Source organism: Bos mutus, chromosome 13 (assembly GCF_027580195.1).
Source record: "Bos mutus isolate GX-2022 chromosome 13, NWIPB_WYAK_1.1, whole genome shotgun sequence".
NCBI lineage: Eukaryota > Metazoa > Chordata > Mammalia > Artiodactyla > Bovidae > Bos > Bos mutus.
This window is the reverse complement of record NC_091629.1, coordinates 9,712,703-9,735,255: the sequence shown is the minus strand read 5'-3', so window position 1 is coordinate 9,735,255 and position 22,553 is coordinate 9,712,703. Positions and strand designations below refer to the sequence as shown.

Here is a 22,553-nt window from a genome sequence, read left to right as displayed (position 1 = left end):
TTCAAGATAGCACTGAATTTGTGTGGCTGAATTTTTAGAGATAACAGTATCTTAAAATTGTGATTGGTTTAATTCCAAATAGTATCAGAATTTCAACACTGACCCTGGAAAAAATCAACATCACCTGTATCTCCAAAATATTTAATTGAACTGTGTACTTGACAGCTTAATTCAGTTATAGATTATGAACCTTTGCCTCCCTTTTAGATTTTATTTATTTTTTTTTAATAGTGGTGATAAACTACTGATGTGCTTTCAAGATCAAAAAGCTTGTTTATCAGAGCTGCCTTCCAACAACAGTATTTCATGGAGCTATTTTATTGAGTCCACGGGAAATTCCAGAATAAGAGGATGAATGTTGAGCCACTGAGTGACTTATCTGATATGGCAGAGATGTAGGCCAAGAGTCAGAAGCCAGGCATGCAAGATCAGTCTCATAACTATACTTTGTGGCTGATCTGAGATAGGTTAAACCATAAGCCTTATAAAATTGAGATGATAATACCTACTTCAAAGAATGAATTTACAAGTTTGATGGGAAGGCACTTTTAAAGTGCAGAATTACACAAATTTTAAATTCTAGATTTTCCCTTAACTCCAGTGGATGATTTGTTAATCCAAATAACTTAAAAAATGAATAGCAATAGAACTGTCATTTATTGAGGCACTGTGTATATCTCATTTAATTGCCTACTAAAGACTTTATAGGTAACTAGTATTATCTGCATTTAAAAAATGAAATCTAAATAACTCATTAAAAAAATAGCATGTGAATTTTCTCTTTTCATTTTCTCATTGTCCTGGAGCTAGAAATCCATATTACCTACTGTTTATTAAACTCTTTACTGGGATATCTAGGTTATTCAAATTTAATGTGTTTAAATCTAAACTCATTATTGTCCTTCCCAGATCAGGTTCTTTCTCTTGCATTCCTAATTTACTTAATCATATAAATATCTACTTAGTTCTAAATTGGGAAAGGAGTGTATCAAAGCTTTATATTGTCACCCTGCTTATTTAACTTATATGTAGAGTTCAGTTCAGATCAGTCGCTCAGTCATGTCCAACTCATTGCCACCCCATGGACTGCAGCATACCAGGCTTCCCTGTCCATCACCAACTCCCGGAACTTACTCAAACTCATGTCCATCAAGTCAGTGATGCTATCCAACCATCTCTCCATATTTCTTGAAAAATATTATACACATTTAGGAAGGTCAGTGAACTCTAAGACTCTTTCTCTCTCAAAGAGAGCCAGAAATAGACATGTAATAGTAAAAATGATGAAAGTTGAAGACAAGGAGACAATCTTGGAACTAGGAGGAGAAAAACAGCTCGTTACTTTAAAAGGACCCCCAAGGAGATTAAAAACAGACTATGGTATGGTAGAAACAAGGGAAACCAAACATATTCAAAGTACTGAAAGAAAAAAGCTGTCAACCAAGAATCTTTTATCCAGAAAAACTATCTTTCAGAAATGAAGTCCAAATAAAGACTTTACCAAAAAAATTGAGAGACTCTATTTCTGGCAAATCTAAGTTTTTCCAGAAAGAAATCCTACATTACTTTTTCAAGCAAAAAGCTGGTGACTTCAGATGGTAATTTGAATACATGAGGAAAAAAAGAGTACTAGAAGACATAATTATGTAGTTGTAAAAAAAATAAATAGATGTACATATTTTTTATTTCCTTATTTTAAATGATTTAAAAAGCAGTTATATAAAATATATAATCTACTCTTGGACTTATAAAGAAATGTGCCAATAACAGCATAAAGGAGGTGAGTGGAAGTAAAGGTATTTTGGGTTAAGAAAAGGACTATATTGTAGAATAATAATTGTAGCAATGTATTTTGGGGTCTGTAATATTAACAGACACAATGAGTATAAAAATAATACTTCAATAAAAGGAAAAGAGAACAGAGCTGTATAGGAATAATATTTAGATATAGATGGTAAACCCCAAGCAACTATCAGAAAAATAACCAACTAAAAAAAAATGTAGTGAAAAAAATCATTTGAGAACTTAAAATGCTACATTAGAAAATATTCACTTAATGTTTAAAATAATCACAAAGGAGGAAGAAAAAAGACATATGATATATAAAAAACAGAAAAATGGAAGCTGTAAATCTATCATAGTAATTACATTAAATGCAAGTGAATTAAAAATGTATTAAACTCTCCAATTAAGAGGTAGGAATTTTAAAATTTGACTTAAAATAACTGCCACAGTGACGATTCAAAAGTGGAAATAGATTGAAAGACAGAGATAAGAAAGGTGTATCAAACAAACAGCAACCACAAAAAGCTGGAGTGGCTATACTGATATCAAACAGACTTTAAAATAAAAGATGATACTAAAGATAAAGAGAAATGTTTTATTAATATACTGATAAAAGAGTCAATCCATCAGGAAGATACTATATATGCATTCAGTGACACTTTAAAATATATAAAGCAATAGTGATAGAAATTAAGGGAGAAATAGACAATTTAAAAATAATAATCCGAGCATGAATATCTTATTTTAAATAATGGATAGAAAGACTAGACAGAAGATCAATAGAAAATTTGAACCACACTATAGACCACTAGACCTAACACATTTATAGAACACTCCTACATAACACAGAATATACATTCTTCTTAAGTGTACATGGAACATTCTCCATGGTATACCATATCCTAGGCTATAAAACCTCAACAACTTTAGAAGAACAGAAATTATACAGTATGTTCTTTGGCCACAATGGAATAAGAAATCAGTAGCAGGAAAAATTGGGGAACTCATAAATATTTGGAAATTAAAACACACTCCTAAATAACTAATGGGTCAGAGAAGAACTCAAAAAGGAAATAAAGTATTTTGATATATGTAAAAATTAACACAATGTACTGAAACTTATTGGAGGAGACTAAAGCAGTGGTTAGAGATAAATTTATAGTAGTAAATGCCTATAATAAAAACAAAGATTGCAAATCAATAACCTAAACTTTAGACACTGAAAAAGAAAAGCAAACTAAACCTAAAGCAAGCAGAAATAATAAAGATTAGAGCAGAAATTAGTGAAACAGGGAATCTACAAACAATAGAGAAAAATCAAGGAAAACCAAAAGCTGGTTCTTTGAAAAGATCAATAAAATTAACAAATTTTTAGCTAGATTGACCAAGAAAAAAAAGAAGACTCAAGTTACTAGAATCAGAAATCACATTATTATTGCCCTACAGAAATAAAAAGGATTTAAAAAGAATACTATATTTACTTGAATACCAACAAATTAGATAATTGAGGTGAAATGAAAAAATTTCTAAAAGTATAAGAACTACTGACGTTGACTCCAAAAAATAAAAGGCAATCTTACTGTACCTATAATATAAAGAGACTAAGGAAATAGTTTCTTTAAAAATCTACACAAAAAAATCCAGACCCAGATGACTTTACCACTAAATGCTAACAAACACTTAAAGAAAAGTTGAAAACAACCATCACAAATTCTGAAAATTAGAAGAGAACACTTTCTAACTCCTTCTATGAGGCCAGTATTACCCTGACAACAAAGTCAGACAATATCATTATAAGAAAAGAAAAATACAGACCAATATCTCTTATGAACTTAGGTTCAAAAACCTTCAACAAACTACTAGCAAACCAAATCTACCAACATAAAAAAGTATACTCTATGACCAAATGGAATTTATCCCAGGAATGCAGGGCAGATTCCCCATTTTGAAAACAGTACATTATATCAATATAATAAAAAATGAAAGTCACATAGTCATCCCATTAGATGTAGAAACTGCCTTTGACAGATGTAATAACTTTTGACAAAAAAGGGATTCAACAAATTAGGAATAGAAGGGATCACGCTCAACTTGACAAAGGCCACAAAAATCATAGCTAATATCATAGTTACTGATTAAAAATCTGGATCCCTCCAAGAACAGATAAACAAAAAGATACCCTTCCTCACTATTTCCATTCAACATTGTACTGGAGGTTTTAGTAAGGACAATTAGGCAGGCAAAAGAAATAAAAGCCATCCAGATTGGAGAAGAAGTAAAACTATCTCTATTTGCAGATGACATAACTTTATTTATAGAAAATCCTAAATAATTCACTAAAAAGAATTAGACCTAATAAATAATAATATAAATAAATGAACTAAAAGAAACAATCAGAACTAATAGACAAGTTGTTGTTCAGTCACTAAGTCATGTCTGACTTTGTGACCCCATGGACTGCAGCATGCCAGGCTTCCCTGTCCTTCATTTGCAGAACACATGATCAATATACAAACATCAATTTTATTTATATTGCAGTGAACAATTCAAAATGAAAATTTTAAAAATCCTTTTATGATAGTGTCAGAAAGACTAAAATATTTAGGAATTAATTTAATAAAAGAAGTATAAATCTTATACTCTGAAAACTACAAAGCAATGGTAAAATAAAGAAAATGTAATAATTGGAAAAATTCCTTGTTCGTAATATTTTTATATGGCAAAACTCCCCAAACTTATCTATAGATGCAACACAATCATCATAAAAATTGCAGCTAACTTCCTTATAGAATTTAATAAGCTAGCTCCAAAATTCATATGGGATTTCTGGTCACCCAGGTTTATAGCCAAAATAATTTTGAAAAAGAATACCAAAATTAGAAGATGCATACTTTGCTATTTCAGAAGTTATGGCAAAATTTGAGTAAGTGACACAGTGTGGTATTGGCCCAAGGATAGACAGATCAATGGAATAAAATTCAGAGTTCAGGTACAAACCTATGGTTTATAGGTTTATAAACCTATATATGGTCAACTGCTTTTCAACAAGGGTGTCAACACTGTTCAATGGGAAAACAATCATGTTGTGGATAAAAATGGCTAGGACAACTGAATATCCATTTGCAAATGGGATTTGGTCCCCTTCCTCACACCCTACATGATAATTTACACAAAATGGATTAATTGAAATACAAAAACTAAAGCTATAAAAGTCTTGGAAGAAAACATAGAGATAAACCGTCATGACCTTAGATTTGGCAATAGATTATCAGATATTGACTGCTCCAAAAGCAGGAACAAGACAAAAAATACATGAATGAATTTTATCAAAATTAAAAAAAAAAATGTGCTTCTAATGATGTCATCTGAAAAGTGAAATGGCAACCACTAAAATGGCAGGAAATATTAGCAAATCATGCTGATATTGTTGACCATGAGGATGGAACAAGAATACTGAGAAAGAGTTTCTGGCACCTTCATGCCCATTCTAAGCATGAGGTAATGATAACTAACTGCTATATGCCTTTTAAGTCTGCTGGGACGGGTGGCTAGGTGCGGGGAAGAAAGGTTAGGAGAGCAGCAAACAAGCCAGAGTCCTAATTAGAATAACAACCCAACACAACAGAAGCATGACAAAAGAAGAGGCATGCTCATTTTCAGGCATAAATAATATTTACTTAGTCTCTGCTAGTCTACATGTGATATCCAGCATTCTATACAAAATTATCAGACAAAAAGCAAAAAGAGCTAATCCATAATTGAGGTAATTAGAAAATCCAGTTTCAAAATGACCAAGATGTTAAAATAATCTGAAAAGAGAAATTAAAATAATGATAATTAATAAGAATCTTGCAGAAAATGTTGATAATGTATAAACAAATGAAAGATTCAGCAGGCTGAAAGAGAGTATTTAATCAAATGAGAATACTAAAAATAAAATATACAATGACAGACATGGAGAATTCCTTCAATGGGATCATCAGCAGACCAAGCACAACTGAGAAAATAAATTTGCAGGTACAACAATAGAAATTGGCTTCTCTGGTGGCTTTACCTGCAATGCAGGAGACCCAGGTTCCATCCCTGGGTCAGGAAGATCCCCTGGAGAAGGAAATGGCAATCCACTCAGTATTCTTGCCTGAGGAATTCCATGGACAGAGTAGCTGCTAGGCTACAGTTCATGTGGTTGCAAAGAGTCAGACATGACTGAGAAACTAACACACACAATAGAAATTATCCAAAGAGAAACTCAGAGATAAAAACTGGGGTAAAAACCCAAAACAGAATAGAGCATGCACAAACTTCAGGATATTATCAAATGATCTAACATATATGAAATTTGAGTCTTAGAAGAAGAGTGAAAAAATGAGATAGAATAAGAGGATGAAGAGATAATGGCCAGAAAATTTTCTAAAATTTACGGATTAAGAAAAAGACACAAATCTATGAATCTCAAAGAACCTCTAAAAGAATAAATTCCCCCAAACACACCTACACATATTAGAGTCAAACAGCTAAAACTCAATGATAAAGAAAAAAATCTGGAAGCAAACAGAAAAAATAAACAAAAGATACATTACACAGAGAGGAACAAAGATGATAATTTTATTTCAAGGTTGATGTGCATTCTAAGCTCTACATAGTAATCACTTGAAAATAATATAATCATTTAAATTCTCATAAATATAATACAAAAATTATACAATCTCTAGAATAAAAAGTGCCCCATATTTTAAAAAAAACTTAATTAATGAAGACTGATGCTCTCTTCTTATAAAACATTTGTTATAAATTGAAAGAATATATTTTAATATAAATGTTTAATCCTAAGGTCAGTAAATTTCATCTGTTTTCTCTCTACAAATTCAAATATAAAATAACTGGGATTAATCTAGTAAAGACAAGGACAAGGTAGACCATATTTTGTTCTATATATGCTCTCAACACCGTGAAACATAGTAGTAAAAGTTTAAAAGTATTTTATTCTAACAACAAGAAATAAGGTGAAATCTTTCACTTTCTATTCCTTACGATGGTACGAAAGATAATAAACTTGCATTATAAAATCACCTTCCACGGTATCATGTTTCAAAATAAACCAGACAGTGTGAAGAGCCCAAGTAATAAAGAGGAATTTTAAATTTGGAACTTTTAATAGTAAGAAATAACACTGTTTATTTGTTCCTAATATGTTTTACTTCGTTTTCATTTACTCTGATATTTTGGATCCAAAACCATTGGGAAAATAGAATATTTGTATTTTTAATTGGCATAAAACATATGCCATTCGAACAAAACAAAAACCAAAAAAAGTTGAGTTTTTAATCCTAATATAAGCCTTATTTTTTCAGCTTCCAAATTACATTCGTGCTGTAATATGATTGATAGAAGCACATCAAGCACTGGCCGTTTTCTTGCATTAATTGAACTACATTCATTCTAATCTTTGGCTTGGTAATGGTTTATGCACTGCATGCAAATGAGCAGCCACTGGGCTGGTTTTCTGACATCTCCTCCCATCCCCCTTTCTTTCTTTTCAGTTCTGCCTCTAGATGCTGCCGTAGGTGAAAGCTTTTCAGAAGCAGCAACATGCTCATTGTCTTTCTAGTCATGGTATGATAGAGAGTGACGAAGAGGAACAAGACTGTTTGGAACAGCTACAATAGTATCTATTATGCATCAGTCATAGAAGGACGAGCTGAATTGTGCGGAATTGATATGTGCCTATTGTGGAAGCTTTTTCTGTAACATCAGATAGAAATAATCATTCTGAGGCAGGCTTTCCTGGGAAAGACATCCTCTCTCTTTTGGACGTGCATTTTCAGTATGGTAGGTGGTGCTGCGGTTAATGTAAAGCACATCAAATGAGTAATTCAGTTTCAAAGAATTGGTTTTAATTACTGTGGCAATACTAAATGATCAGCCATTGGGATGTATAATACCAAGCATGGAACTGGCACTCTTTTGAATTAGAAATTATCTGTTTTCATATTTATATCTGGCAAGCACCTTAAGTGTGAAGAAATGCAAATGCTTCAGGGAACTGCAAATGGGTATCTGCCAAATAGGTACCCATGAAGAGCAAAATGTCCAGGGCTCTTGAGAATCTTGAAATTCATTTTCAGAAATGTCTAGGTCATGAAAATCCTACTTGGCATAGGCATAATTTTCTTGTCTTTGTACTTTAAGGCACCAGATACTCCGTACCTTTTTCTCCTGCTAACATAATTTTAATTGAAAAAATGTTAAATATTTTATTATATTTAACCTTAATATAATATCTCTGGTTATGATCTACTTCATCAAATGTCCTTCAAAAAGTGAAATTCCAAGGTCGTTTTCTAATAAAAATTTGCCAGGAGATTCATTTTGTAGAAAGACATAGAAATTTATTTTAAAAAAGGGGGATTTTTGTAGTCTTATAGGCAATACAAAGACCCATACATTTTTTAATAGGCACATTATTAAGAATGTAAATCAACCAGTTTTAAATTTATAGTTTCTCTATAAGTTCCTTCTGTTTTTCTCATGGAAGGGAAAAATCTGCCTCTAGTCTGTTACAGTGGGTTTTCTTGAGGAACAGAACTGTTCATACAGAGTTTGAACCCAAGAACTGTGCAGACAGAGAGGAGGTCACTAAGAATTTGACCGCTAGAAGCACCCCTTGTTTTGGCTCAGTTGGGTGGGGGTGGAGAGAGAGAAATTCTTTGCATGATGGCCATGCTAAAGCTGTCTTAGATTTGGATAGACTAGTGAGGTTAGCAAAAGAAAGGATTTAGGGTCTCCATCTTATGATTTAACATAAACCAGAATTATATGATCTCTCACTGTCTCTTTTTCTCTTTCTCTACACACACACACATACACACACACACACATCTATATACACCCATCTGTATCTATTTCTATAGCTATATAAATATAGCTATAGCCATCTATATCCATATATCTCTATCTCTACATTGTTCTGAAGAGCCTGCTGCTACTGCTGCTAAGTCGCTTCAGTCGTGTCCGACTCTATGCAACCCCATAGACGGCAGCCCACAAGGCTCCCCCGTCCCTGGGATTCTCCAGGCAAGAACACTGGAGTAGGTTGCCATTTCCTTCTCCAATGTATGAAAGTGAGAAGGGAAAGTGAAGTCACTCAGTCATGTCTGACTCTTAGCGACCCCATGGACTGCAGCCTACCAGGCTCCTCTGTCCATGGGATTTTCCAGGCAAGAGTACAGGAGTGGGGTGCCATTGCCTTCTCCGTCTGAAGAGCCTAACTTGCATCAAAGGTTTCTTCACTCCATCATTGCAAAGTTTTGTATTCAATTGCATGTTGTCTGGACATGAGGACTTTCCCTTTCTCTCCATACAATGTAACTTCTATGTGTAGACATAGGATAAAATTATACGTGAGCATGAGTATGCTACTTACCTACCTGAACAGAATTCATGTCACTTAAATGGATACATTTCTTCCTTATTACAGCTGGGAACTCATTATACTAATTTGTGGCACACTGATATAAATTATTATCATTCTTGATACTAAGGCCATTATAATGTCTAGTTCTATCATAAGTCTGTTTTAATTTGGCACTAAGTAACTTCTACTTCTTGAAAATTGTAATTATGAATAATATTAAGACATTTATTTTATTTATTGTGTTTCCAAATTTAATACAATTTAGTACTTAAAATTTTTACATCTGAAACAAAAGTAAGGCCATGTAAAATGATTTCTAAGGAATAATATATTTCCAAATCTTCACCATGAAATGTTTATTAGGGAAGTCAGAGTTAAGTGAAATTGTGTTCACTGGGAACAAACACAATTTGGTAAAGAGGACTTGTGTTCTTCTAGATTAAATCTATGCAAAATTTGGCAAATACATATTTTTTGTGATCCTTTATTTTAAGGAATTTCAATAACTTCATTCAGTGTTAATTAACCGTCTGTGAGTTTCATTTTTAAAAGTTGCTAAAACTAAAGTTTCTAAAAGTTATCCAAGCTGCTCTTACAGTCTGTTCTCATAGCACAGAATGCTTTCTGAAAATCTATAAAATATTTTATATGACTTTAGTGATATTTGTTAAAAACTTAACTTTTATTGATATTTTCAACCCCTAATAATGGACAGTATACAGAATGCATCTGTAAACAAGAATGAAGGAATTACTAGAAAGCAGAAAGGATAGATTTTCTAATCCATTCTTGGTCTGTAATCACACGTCACTGTCTAAATCAGGATTTGAACTTTACATTCTTATTCTATTACATTCTTAGCCAATTTTTAATGTATTTTCCACACCTATGATCTATGAAAAATGTAACAAAAAACCATTGCAGATCCCATGTAACAACAGCACTGTTATGGACTGAAAGTTGGTATTCTCCAAAATTCACATGTCAAAGCACTAACTATAATGTGATGGTGTTTGGAGATAAGACTTTGGCAAAGTAATTAGGTTAAGATGAGGTCATGAGGTGTGGGGCCTTGAAAAGGAGAGGTTGCTTTCACTCTTCTCTTCCCTAACACAAGGAAGAAGTCATGAGAGCACACAGGAAAGGTAGCTGCCCAGTGTCCAAGGGAAGAGGCCTCGGAATGAAACCCACTTTGCTGGCACATAGATCTTAGACCTCCAGCCTCCAGAAATAAATAAGAAATAACTTTTTTTTTTGTTTAAGCAACTCAGTCTAAGGCATTTTTGTTACAGCTGCTCAAGCTGACTAAGGCAAGTTCCAATTTATGCTTCAGTTGGTTTTCTTTGGTTGTTTGCAATAGAAATAGCCTGACCAACTTAAGCAAGATAAAGGGATATATTGGAAGGATACCAGGGAGCTCTCAAAACTGAACAAAAGAACAATCAGAACATGTGAAGGATTTGAAGCAGCGTTGCTTTGAATATTGAAGTAAGGGCACCATCTTTGTAGGCATTTCCCAAAGATGCCTCAGCTTCTATTGCCTTCAGTCCAACTATCTTACATTTTCATATGTCTGCTTAATAGGCAGATTCCCATCAGGGAGAAATTAATCGGCCTGCCTGAGAGTTGGTAAGATTTATTATTCTAGTATATCTATTTTAAATTTATTATAATAATTTCATTTAAAAATTTTGTTTGTTCAAGACATATATTCAGTTAGCCTTATATATTATTCTTATATCTAACAAACTTGTTATACTATTTATAATGACAATTTTTCCCTCTTCCAATACTTTTCTGTATATATATATTTTTTTCATGTCTTATTTTCTCTTTAGGATCACAAGTAAACAGTTAAAAAAAAAAAAAAAAAAAACCTGGAAAGTGAAGTCTTTAGAAAGACTTTAGAAAGCATTACTGTGAACAAAGCTAGTGGAGGTGATGGAATTCCAGCTTAGCTATTTCAAATCCTAAAAGATGATGCAGTGAAAATGCTGCACTCAATATGCCAGCAAATTTGGAAAACATAGCAGTGGCCATAGTACTGGAAAAGATCAGTTTTCATTCCAATCCCAAAGAAGGGCAATGCCAAAGGATGTTCAGACTACCACACAACTGCACTCATTTCACATGCTAGCAACGTAAGGCTCAAAATTCTTCAAGCTAGCCTTCAGAAGTACATGAACCGAGATTTTCCAGATGTACAAGCTGGGTTTGGAAAAGGCAGAGGAACTAGAGGTCAAATTGCCAACATTCATTGGATCCTAGAGAAAGCAAGGGAATTTCAGAAAAACATCTACTGCTTCCTTGACTATGCTAAACTCTCTGACTGTGTGGATCAGAGCAAACTGTGGAAAATTCTTAAAGAGATGGGAATACCAGATCCCCTTACCTCTCTCCTGAGTAACTTGTATGCATGTTAGAACCGGACAGTTAGAACCAGACATGGAACAATGTACTGGTTTGAAATTGGGAAAGGAGTATGCAAAGCTCTATATTGTCACCCTGCTTATTTAGCTTATATATAGAGTACATCATACAAAATGCTGGGCTGGATGAAGCACAAGCTGGAATCAAGATTGCCTGGAGAAATACCAATAATCTCAGATATGCAGATAATACTACTCTAATGGCAGAAAGTGAATAGGAACTAAAGAGGTTCTTGATGAGGGTTAAAGAGAGTGAAAAAGCTGACTTAAAACTCAACATTCAGAAAACTAAGATCTGGTTCCATCACTTCATGGCAAATCGAAGGGGAAAAAGTGGAAATAGTGATAGATTTTCTTTTCCTGGGCTCCATAATCACTGTGGACAGTGACTGCAGCCATGAAATTAAAAGATGCTTGCTCCTTGCAAGGAAAGCTATAACAAACCTAGACAGCATATTCAAAAGCAGACATCACTTGCCAACAAATGTCTGTATAGTCAAAGCCATAGTTTCTTCAGTAGTCATGTACAGACGTGAGAGATGGACCATAAAGAAGGCTGAGCACTGCAGAATTGATGCTTTCCAATTGTGGTGCTGGAGAAGACTCTTGAGAGTCCCTTGGACTGCAAGATCAAAGCAGTCACTCTTAAAGAAAATCAACTCTGATTACTCATTGGAATCACTGATGCTGAAACTGAAGCTCCAGTACTACCTGATGCGAAGAGCTGACTCACTGAAACAGACCCTGATGCTGGGAAAGATGAAGTCAAAAGGAGAAGGGGTGACAGTGAATGAGATGATTAGATAGCATCACTGACTCAACAGACATGAGTTTGAGCAAGCTCCAGGAGATAGTGAAGGACAGGAAAGTCTGGTGTGCTGCAGTGCATGGGGTTGCAAAGAGTAGGATACACTTTAGCAACTGACCACCAACAACAATGTCTTATTTTCTCACTGGGATCACTAGTAAACAGTTGGGGGGGAAAGCTAGAGAGAGAAACAAAGTTTCCTATTCTTTATCTTTTATTCTGGCATTTTTTCATTGGCTCCAAATTATATATTGACTGCAGAGATTATGCTAATTTCCTCAGCTGATTTCTTAGTAACACAGCTTTAGGCAAATATTATAAAACTCTAAGGAAGCTGTCTTGAAAGTGGCTAGAACCAGGCCTATAGAAATAAATGTTTTTAAATTTAGAAAAATAAAAACCTCTTTATTATTGCTTCCACATTCTAGAGAAGAAAATGTGTTCTTTACTCTCTCAGAATGTTTAATGACATGTATCTGTGAATTTTTGAGTGGATCCTTAAGTATCATAATCATTCATTTATGCTTTTATTTATTTGCATACTTAACAGATTCATAGTTATAGAGTTCTTTAATTCAAGATATGGCATGTAACCAGTTTCACTGAAATTTCACAAAGTGGGTGCTTGTAGAAAGTGGTGCTTTTTCACTTCTAATTAAAGAGCAAGTTCTTGAATTTAATGATTACTCATTTTACAGATTGAACCCTTGTGTTGGTTTTCTAGACACATCAGCAATAAACTCCAAGCATTTTGAAGGTTGATACCAAAAAAAAAAGCAGAATAACATTAAGACTCACAAAGCAAGACTTCCCTGGTAGTCCAGTGGCTCCCAGTGCAGGGGGGCCTAAATTCAATTCCTAGTCAGAGAAATAGAAACCACGTGATACAACCAAGCGTCTGCATACCGCATGGAAAAGATCTTTAGAGCCACAACTAAAACCCGCCGCAGCCAGAGAAAAGACTCACAAAGCTTTCATTGTTCACAGTGAAATATATACTTGAAATCTTATTTTTTAAAAGACTTTTTGGAAAACAAACTCAAAGTCCTTTTATGGATTTTCCCTGGTGTTTATTTTTAAGAATAAAGTTTAAGACTGCTTGTTGCAAAAGACATTGCCATGAATATCGTAGTAGGTTTACCTAAAGTACATGCCCTTAAGTGAAAAATACAAGGCAGTTATTATTTAAAGGATTCATGAATCTTCAGTTCTCTGTGTGACAAATGTGAAAAATGACTGACAGTCAAGAAGATGAAAAGGGAAAAGCAAATTCTTACATGATTTTTTCAAAGTGCCATCTAAATGCAGAAAAACTAGGCAAAGATGATATGGTTATAATATGTCATATGCCAAGAAAGCATTGTTAAAATATTCTACTTTATCACATATATTTGGTAGTTTGCTTACAGCTAAACATGCTTTGTATTATTCAAAACTTATCATTATGCTAAAATTTGGCTGCTTCTAGTTAAAATACATACACTGGGAAATATTTTCAGTGCTTATTAGATTTATAGAGATTGCTGCTGCTGCTGCTGCTAAGTCGCTTCAGTCGTGTCCAACTCTGTGCGACCCCATAGACGGCAGCCTACCAGGCTCCGCCGTCCCTGGGATTCTCCAGGCAAGAACACTGGAGTGGGTTGCCATTTCCTCCTCCAATGCATGAAAGTGAAAAGTGAAAGTGAAGTCTCTCAGTAAGTGTCCAACTCTTCATGACCCCATGGACTGCAGCCCACCAGGCTCCTCCGTCCATGGGATTTTCCAGGCAAGAGTACGGGAGATTACTGCTGTGCTATTTATAAGAAAATATTTCAACGTTGTTCTAAGCCACTGCTATTGGAGAGAACTTCATGGGATGATGGAAATGTATTCTGTGTTAACCAATACAATTGTCACAAGCCACATGTGGCTATTGAGCACTTGGAACATGGCTAGTAAAACAAAAGACACACATTTGCATTTAATTTTGGCTAATTTAAATTTCATATTAAATATCCACATGTGGCTAATATAATATACAGATATTTCCATGTTTGTGATTTTAAAACACATAAAATAAGAACAGTATTTGGCAGATGATTAGTACTTATCAGTGTGTTATTAATGTTGCTATTGGCTTAAAGTATATTTTGGGAAAGAGCAGGTTGGTCACATGTGTCCAGTTAACAGTAAGATGTTGTCTTAAATATGTGTGCACTCAAAGCCCTAAGAATTTATTAGCACTGGTATCCATTCATTGGTATCCATTCTCCTGACATCTACCAGCTTAAAAAAAAAAAAAAAACTTTCAACAGATTCTCTGTCCTTTGTGACATTTTAGATGATTTAAAGCTGAATTATGTAATTTGTGGGCTCTCTATACTTCCTGTTGTCCCTCTGGTTTGGTTTTTTTTTTTTTTGCTTCCTTTGTTTCTTTTAAAAATCACAATGATGCAAATTTGGACTTATATCAGAAAGTTTTCAGAGAAAGAAGTATGCAAATAAAAATAAAATTTTTATTTCTAAATCTTGCATTAAAATATGAAAACAACATAAACATTTCTACCTCTTCTACTTACTGGATAAGAAAAATTGGTTTCATTGTTTTAGCTCCACAGAACTGCATATGTATTTGTTGCTGCTGCTGCTGCTGCTAAGTCGCTTTAGTCGTATCCGACTCTGTGCGACCCCATAGACGGCAGCCCACCAGGCTCCCCCGTCCCTGGGATTCTCCAAGCAAGAACACTGGAGTGGGTTGCCATTTCCTTCTCCAATGCATGAAGTGAAAAGTGAAAGTGAAGTTGCTCAGTCGTGTCCGACTCCTCCTGAACCCATGGAGTGTAGCCCACCAGGCTCCTCCGTCCATGGGATTTTCCAGGCAAGAGTACTAGAGTGGGGTGCCATTGCCTTCTCCATGTATTTGTTAAGGCCTCACAAATATTTGACTTATACTTTTTAAAGTGTGTTTAACTTGCTCCTGAAGAAAGTTTTAAACACTTTTAAAAATATCATAATTTCTAGTCTGTGTAGATTTTCTAGTCTCTGTCATTAGTCTCAGTCAGAAGCTACATATATGTCAGGAGTTTCCTCGATACTCCAAAGAAACAAGCCAATTTAAATTGGACAGTCATTTTTATTATCTCTTTTGCACTTAAGCTATATTTTTCATGTAGTAGCTTTGAGACCTTTACTAAAGCTATACCTGAATTTTAATCCACTGCTTCTTTAGGAAGTAAGATAAAAATACTGAATATATCTGGATGATATTTTTAAGCTAAAATAAATGCAACTTCCAAAAATGCATATGTCCCACAATGCCATGAACCAGTAAACAACAACAATTCAACAATAAGAATGGCAACTGATCCTCTCCTGTATGATTTTTTTTTCTAAGTTCAGAAATTTTGGTGTTAGTTGAAAAGCAGCATGTAGAAAAAGATATTCATAGAGAGCAAAACTAGAATGCAGTTTATGGAGTTCAAAAAATTAATTTCGATAAAATTTGAGATTAACTTTATTGTAAGTTTAATGAAAAGTAATATTTTTCTCTACCGTGTACTCTCACAAAGGGCACTATGTTGGTAGTGAAATTTACATGGGGCTCAGAAATGTCCCAAACATAGCCTGAGTAATGAAACTTGTGAATGAGAATCCTTGCTGAAGCCATAGAGCTGTCATAAGAACTACTGAACCCACATACTGCAATTACTGAAACCCATGAGCCTAGAGCCCATGCTTCTCAACAAGAGGAGCCACTGCAATGAGAAGCTATTGTGGTACAGCTAGAGAGTAGCCCCTGCTTATTGCAACTAGAGAAAGACTGCATGCAGCAATGAAGACCTAGCACAGCCGAAAATAAATACACATTTAGAATAAAACTTTTAAAGAATAACAAAGCAAAGAGATACCCTAGTTCCCAATTTCCTGATTTGTTGGCTAAAAATTGCCCCATTATTTAAGCCATTTCAGTAGGGAAGTTTTTACTTACAGCCCAAAATGTTGTTTAAAAAAAAAAATCAATATTTTATAGATAATACTACATTTAAGTTATTGTAAAATATTGGCTATATTTCCTTGTGCTGTGCATCCTTGCTTATTTATGCCAAGGATAGTAGTTTGTATCTCTTAATCCTCCACCCGCTTCTTACCCCTCCCTTCTGCCCTCTCCCTCGCTGGAAACCACTAGTTTGTTCTTTTACCTGTGAGGGTTTTTTTTGTATTTGTTGTTGTGAGGGTTTGTTTTTGTTATTGTTGTTATATTCATTGGTTTGTATTATTTTTTAGATTCCACATATAAGCGATAACATAGAATATTTGTCTGTCTGACTTATTTCACTAAGCATAATACCCTTCATCCACATTGTTGCAAATGTAGAATCTCATTTTTTTTTTGCTAAGTAATATATATACACACACATATATACACACATTCACACCTCATATCTTCTTTATCCACTCATCTGTTGATGGACACTTAGGTTGCTTCCATATCTTAGCTATTATAAATAATGCTGCTGTGAATGCTGGGGTACATATGAAACACTAAGTTTCGAATCAGTGTTTTCATTTCCTTTGGACATACACCCAGAGTGGGATTGTTCCATTTTCAGTTTTTTGAGGAACCCTCATACTGTTTTCCATAGTGACTGAACCAATTTACATTCCTACCAACAGTGTATTAGGGTTCCTTTTCTATGCATCCTTGCCAAGATTTGTTATTTGTAGACTTTTTGATGATAGCCATTTTGATGGGTGTGACGTGATGTTTCATTGGGGTTTCCATTTGCATTTCTCTGATGATTACTGATGTCGAGCATCTTTTTTTGTTCCTGTTGGCCATCTGTATTCTTCCTAGGAAAAATGTCTATTCAGGTCTTTCGCCCATTTGTTTCTTTTTGTGATATCGAGTTGTATGAGCTGTTTATACTTTTTTGATATTAACCCCTTATTGGTTATGCCATTTGCAAATATTTTTTTTACCATTCAGTAGATTGTCTTTTCATTCTGTCAGTGGTTTCCTTTGTTGTGCAAAAGTTTTTAAGTTTAATTAGATTCCATTTGTTTATTTTTGCTTTTGTTTCTTTTGCTTTATGCTACTAAGTCACTTCAGTCGTGTCCAACTCTGTGAGACCCCATAGACGGCAGCCCACCACACTCCCCCATCCCTGGGATTCTCCAGGCAAGAACACTGGAGTGGGTTGCCATTTCCCTCTCCAATGCATGAAAGTGAAAAGTCAAAGTGAAGTCGCTCAGTTGTGTCCGACTCTTAGCAACCCCATGGACTACAGCCCACCAGGCTCCTCCATCCATGGGATTCTCCAGCTTTATGAGACAGATCCAAAAAATATTGCTATAATTTACATATGCTTGCCTATGTTCTCTACAAGCAGTTTTATGGTTTCAGGTCTTACATTTAATTATTTAATCCATTTTGAGTTTATTCTTGTATATGGTGTGAGAAGATGTTCTAATTCAATTCTTTTATAAGCAGTTGTTCAGTTTTCCCAGAACCACTTACAGAAGAGACTGTCTTTTCTTCATTGTATATTTTTGCTTCCTTTGTTGCAGATTAATTGACCATAAGTGTGCAGGTTTATTTCTGGGTTCTCTATTCTTTTCAGAAAAACAAAGCTTGTTAACATATATTTTAGCATTATTTTTATATCTATGTAAAGATAGATGGAAAGTTCAAGATGATAATTTATCATATTCTTTTTTTCCAAATACAGAAATACCTTTTATTCATGGTTATGTTGATTAGGATTACTATATTTGTCCACCCACTCCTGCTGGTTTGTAGTCAGTTCAACTTTATTTCTAAGCCCAATGGACTATAAATAAGCATCTGAAAACTTCTTTATATTCAGAATCTGAAACAATTTGATTCATCCTTTAAAAAATAACTATAATAAAGTTAAAAGAAAACAAGAAACTTAAGTGGGACATTTTATTAAAATATTCAGATATATAATGAAGATAAAGTTCTAATTCAGATTCCATGAAAACATTCAAAATATTCTATAAGAAAATTTATTTGTAACTGTAATAATTAGAGTGGTATTCCAAATCCCTTCCAGTTTTACTATTGGATAAGATGAGTTTCTATCAGAGTTCACAGACTGGATACAAGATCATATTTGATCTTTTTGTTTTCTTTCTTTTTTTTTCTTTTGCCATCCCATGCAGCATGTGGGATCTTAGTTGCCTGACCAGGGATCAAACCTGTGCCCTCTGCAGAGGAAGTGCAGAGTATTAGCCGCTGGACCACCAGGGAAGTCCCAATCTTGATGATCTTGATCGCACTATTTGAGACGATTAGATATAGTCTCCAGTCTTCCTGATATTGTGTCATATAATGGATTTGAGAAGGAGTATACAGAACTCTAAAGAAAAACACATCGAAAGAGTTATGATTTTAGACTTTAAAATAAGAGACTTTTTCCCAGATCATGCAGTGAGTTTTTAATGGATTTTCACTGGAGTAATAACTAGTGCATCTGTGACTCCTACTTCAACACCTCCAGTCCATACTGCCCGAACCACTGACACAGGCCTCTTCTTGGTGTGTGCCCAGCATCCTCAGAGCAAAGGAGCCATTGCCTCATCCTCACCTCTGGTGCAATGGGGGAATGCAGTAGCCAGGATCTTGACTGCTTCTTTCTATGGCACTGTTTTTAAGTTTGTTACTTTAATTATAGTTAGTTTAAATAAAACTAAATAAAAATATTTACAAAAAAACAACAGCCAACAGCTTTCAGCTGGGAGAATTATATTTTGCAGTATATATTAGAAAATCTAAAACATGGAAAGTTGTATAGGACAACCAACATGATTTCCTCAACAAATAAATTGCAAAGGGAAAATAGAAAACAAAATCTAGAGATTAAAAGAGACTAGAAACATGTCTGGAGAAGGCAATGGCACCCCACTCCAGTATTCTTGCCTGGAAAATCCCATGGACGGAGGAGCCTGGTAGGCTGCAGTCCATGGGGTCGCTAAGAGTTGGACACAACTGAGTGACTTCACTTTGACTTTTCACTTTCATGCATTGGAGGAGGAAATGGCAACCCACTCCAGTGTTCTTGCCTGGAGAATCCCAGGGACAGAGGAGCCTGGTAGGCTGCCGTCTATGGGGTTGCACAGAGTCAGACACAACTGAAGTGACTTAGCAGCAGCAGCAGCAGCAGCAGCAAAGACATGTCTAACAATTTGAATGCACATAAATTATATGGATCCTGATTTTAAAAATATACCAACAACAACAAAGTACAACCCCTCCACACACACTTATTTATGAGACAAATGGGATAGGTTGAACACTGATGGAATCTTTGATTGTGTCACAGAATTACTGTTAAGTGTTTGCAAGTGATACTGTGGTTATATATTTTTTTAATATATTTATCCTAGTATAACTGAAGTCTTTACAGGTAAAATTAAATGATACTGGAATTTGCTTAAAAACACTCTGGTTGACACAAAGAGTGAATTGTAATGTAAACTATGGACTCTGGGTGATAACAACATGTCAGTGTAGGTTCATCAGTTGTAAGAAACGTATCACTCTTGTGGGAGATGTTGATAATGGGAAAGGCTATGCATGTGTGGGGACACAGGGTATATGGAAAGTCCATGTACCTTCTGTCCTGAACCTGAAATTTCTCAAAGAAAATAAAGTCTATTTTTAAAAATATCACCACCATTCTGGTGGGTGGAGGGAATGGGTGGCAGCAGAAGTGAAACAAGAATGACTATGGGTTGATCACTGTAGATGTTGGCTGATGGGTCCGTGGTTTTCAATATACTATCTTCTAAATTTGTATATCAGAATATGAGAATTTTTCTCTAAGAGTGTTCACAAGGGTATTTTCTGAGAAGTCTACTTCTCTGTTATGTCAGGAAAGGTGCACTTAGTTTAATTAATACAAAGTTATTTGTTTCTGAAACAACAGAAATCAGAAAAGCAACAAAAGTTGAGAGCTATGACAGGATTTCTTCTCTAGCCATTCTTAATGGAAAGAAACAACATGAAAGAGGAATGATTGATAAAAAATGTCAAATTTAAAACATTTTATTTCCTTAAATCATTTGTAACTTTCAGAGTCTAAAAGTTAAACTAAAGACTAAAAAGATTAAATTTTCTTTTCTTTAGTAAAAATAAAAATACATTTATGTTACACCTTCCTACTTTGTCAAGAAGATACATTACTTTTGTTTCTTATTTATTAATATTATCCATTGAGTAGAACTATGTTTTCATTTTTGCTCTGTGACTTAATTGACTTGAAATCAAGTTAATTCTGTATTCTTAGGTATATCTTACTTATTTTCATTTCTAACATAACCACACACACAGAGTGTATTATGTCATTAATGAAGATGTAATGCCCTTAATTTCTCCCTTCCTCTTCTAAGTTATCAGGTAAAGTGAAAGTCGCTCAGTTGTGTCCGACTCTGCAACACCACGGACTATACAGTCCATGGAATTCTCCAGGCCAGAATACTAGCGTGGGTAGCCTTTCCCTTCTCCAGGAGATTTTCTCAACCCAGGGATTGAACCCAGGTCTCCTGCATTGCAGGCTGGATTCTTTACTAGCTGAACCACAAGGGAAGCACAAGTTATCAGGTAACAGAAATTTAAAAAGTCAAGTGTTTTATTAGTCTTTGATCACGTAACTCAAATACGCTGGAAACCACCTCTGCTACTTATTTTTAGTAATAGTAATAACTGTTTGTGACTGACTTTCATTAAAAATAAAAACTGGTTTTCTAACATATGCTCACTTTGACAACAGAATTAATTTGATACGATATTTCTAAAATCAGATGTAAGGAAGCTTTCACACAGACGTGATGTGTCATGGCTAATCCTGTTTTATACCCAAATGGATGCTCATATTACATACTTAAGAAAGGGATGAGAGGGATTTTACTTGACATTTTCTCTCCAGCCTATTTCATATTGCACTCATAAGGAGTAGCCGTTAAAAAGGCCAAGAAAGATGTAACACACTTGAGTTTCTCCTTTCTCTGTCTAAATTATCAGGTCACAGCCCTCACAGCCCACACCTGAACTGAAAGAGAGCACAGAATGCTATTCTCCCTTTTGTGTTTGGGAATAAAATATGAAGAACAGTCCATGAAGAGTTACTGTGAGGAGACGACTAATACTCTGTCAGTTAAACTGATATTTTCCAGAGTTGTTGCCTCTTTCTCAGTATGAACTATGACCACAAAGCCATTTAACAGTGAACTTCTTCTATAAGCAGATTGAAACTGTCCTGAAATGGAAAATCCTCACTGCATATTTAGAGAGAATTAAAATCCTTCCCATCTCATCTCTCTGGTGGAGAAATAAGTCCACTAAAACATACCTCTTCACCATGATATGGGAACCTGTCCAGACAACACTGTGTGTGTGTGTGTGTGTGTGTGTGTGTGTGCATGCGCGTGTGCGTGTGTGCAAGTGCAAGTGCTTGTGTTTTCCCTTCTCAGACAATACAGTTTATCATTGCCACTTACCTCTGTTTTCTCTGGGTTCCTCCAGTTCCCATAAATTGGATTAACAAATGCATGGTTAATATTTCTTTTCGTTTTCCTGAAAGCACACAAGGCCACAGAAAGGAAAGTAAGCATTGAAATTCACCACAGGACATTTTCAAGTTGTTATCTGATACAAATCTTTGGAAGACACACTGTCTAGCCAGCATACTTATTTTTATGATGGTATTTCCCTAAGTAAAGACTACTTTGTAGGACACCAAGGCAACCACATCTTTGAAGGCAAACATAGTGTGATGTCTGAAAAGTTAGATCCAAATAAATCCAAGCACAGAAAAACGTTGTTCTTAATTTCTTAAATATTACTATAATAATACAAAGGATACAACATTAGAAAGAATGATGCAATGTAAAGCTGAACTGGTTATAAGGAAAGACCACCGTGACGTCCCATAGATTCAAAAGTGCCAAGCCCACCACAGTCTGAGGACTATTTTCCATGACATTGTCTGTCATAATGATGTGTACATAGCATATGAGTCAAAGTATTTAACATTGTAAACAGAAAATTTAAATAGGAACATTTTGAAGAGAATTTTATGTTAGTATTTCCTTTCAGGAGTCATAAAGAGGCATG

The 22,553-nt window shown here is 34.7% G+C and overlaps 1 protein-coding gene across 1 annotated transcript in view; it reads right to left on the bottom strand.

Annotated features, from left to right (window-relative positions):
• Window positions 1–18,481: 18,481 nt before the first annotated feature.
• Window positions 18,482–22,553, bottom strand: part of MALRD1 (MAM and LDL receptor class A domain containing 1) — a 576,646-nt gene continuing 572,574 nt past the window's right edge. Inside the window, exons 39-40 of the mRNA XM_070382053.1 lie at window positions 21,938–22,013; window positions 18,482–18,798 (exon numbers count right to left, since the gene is read on the bottom strand). Of these exons, the coding sequence (XP_070238154.1) occupies window positions 18,718–18,798; window positions 21,938–22,013 (157 nt within the window). The 3' untranslated portion in view covers window positions 18,482–18,717. The remainder of the gene's footprint in view (window positions 18,799–21,937; window positions 22,014–22,553) is intronic.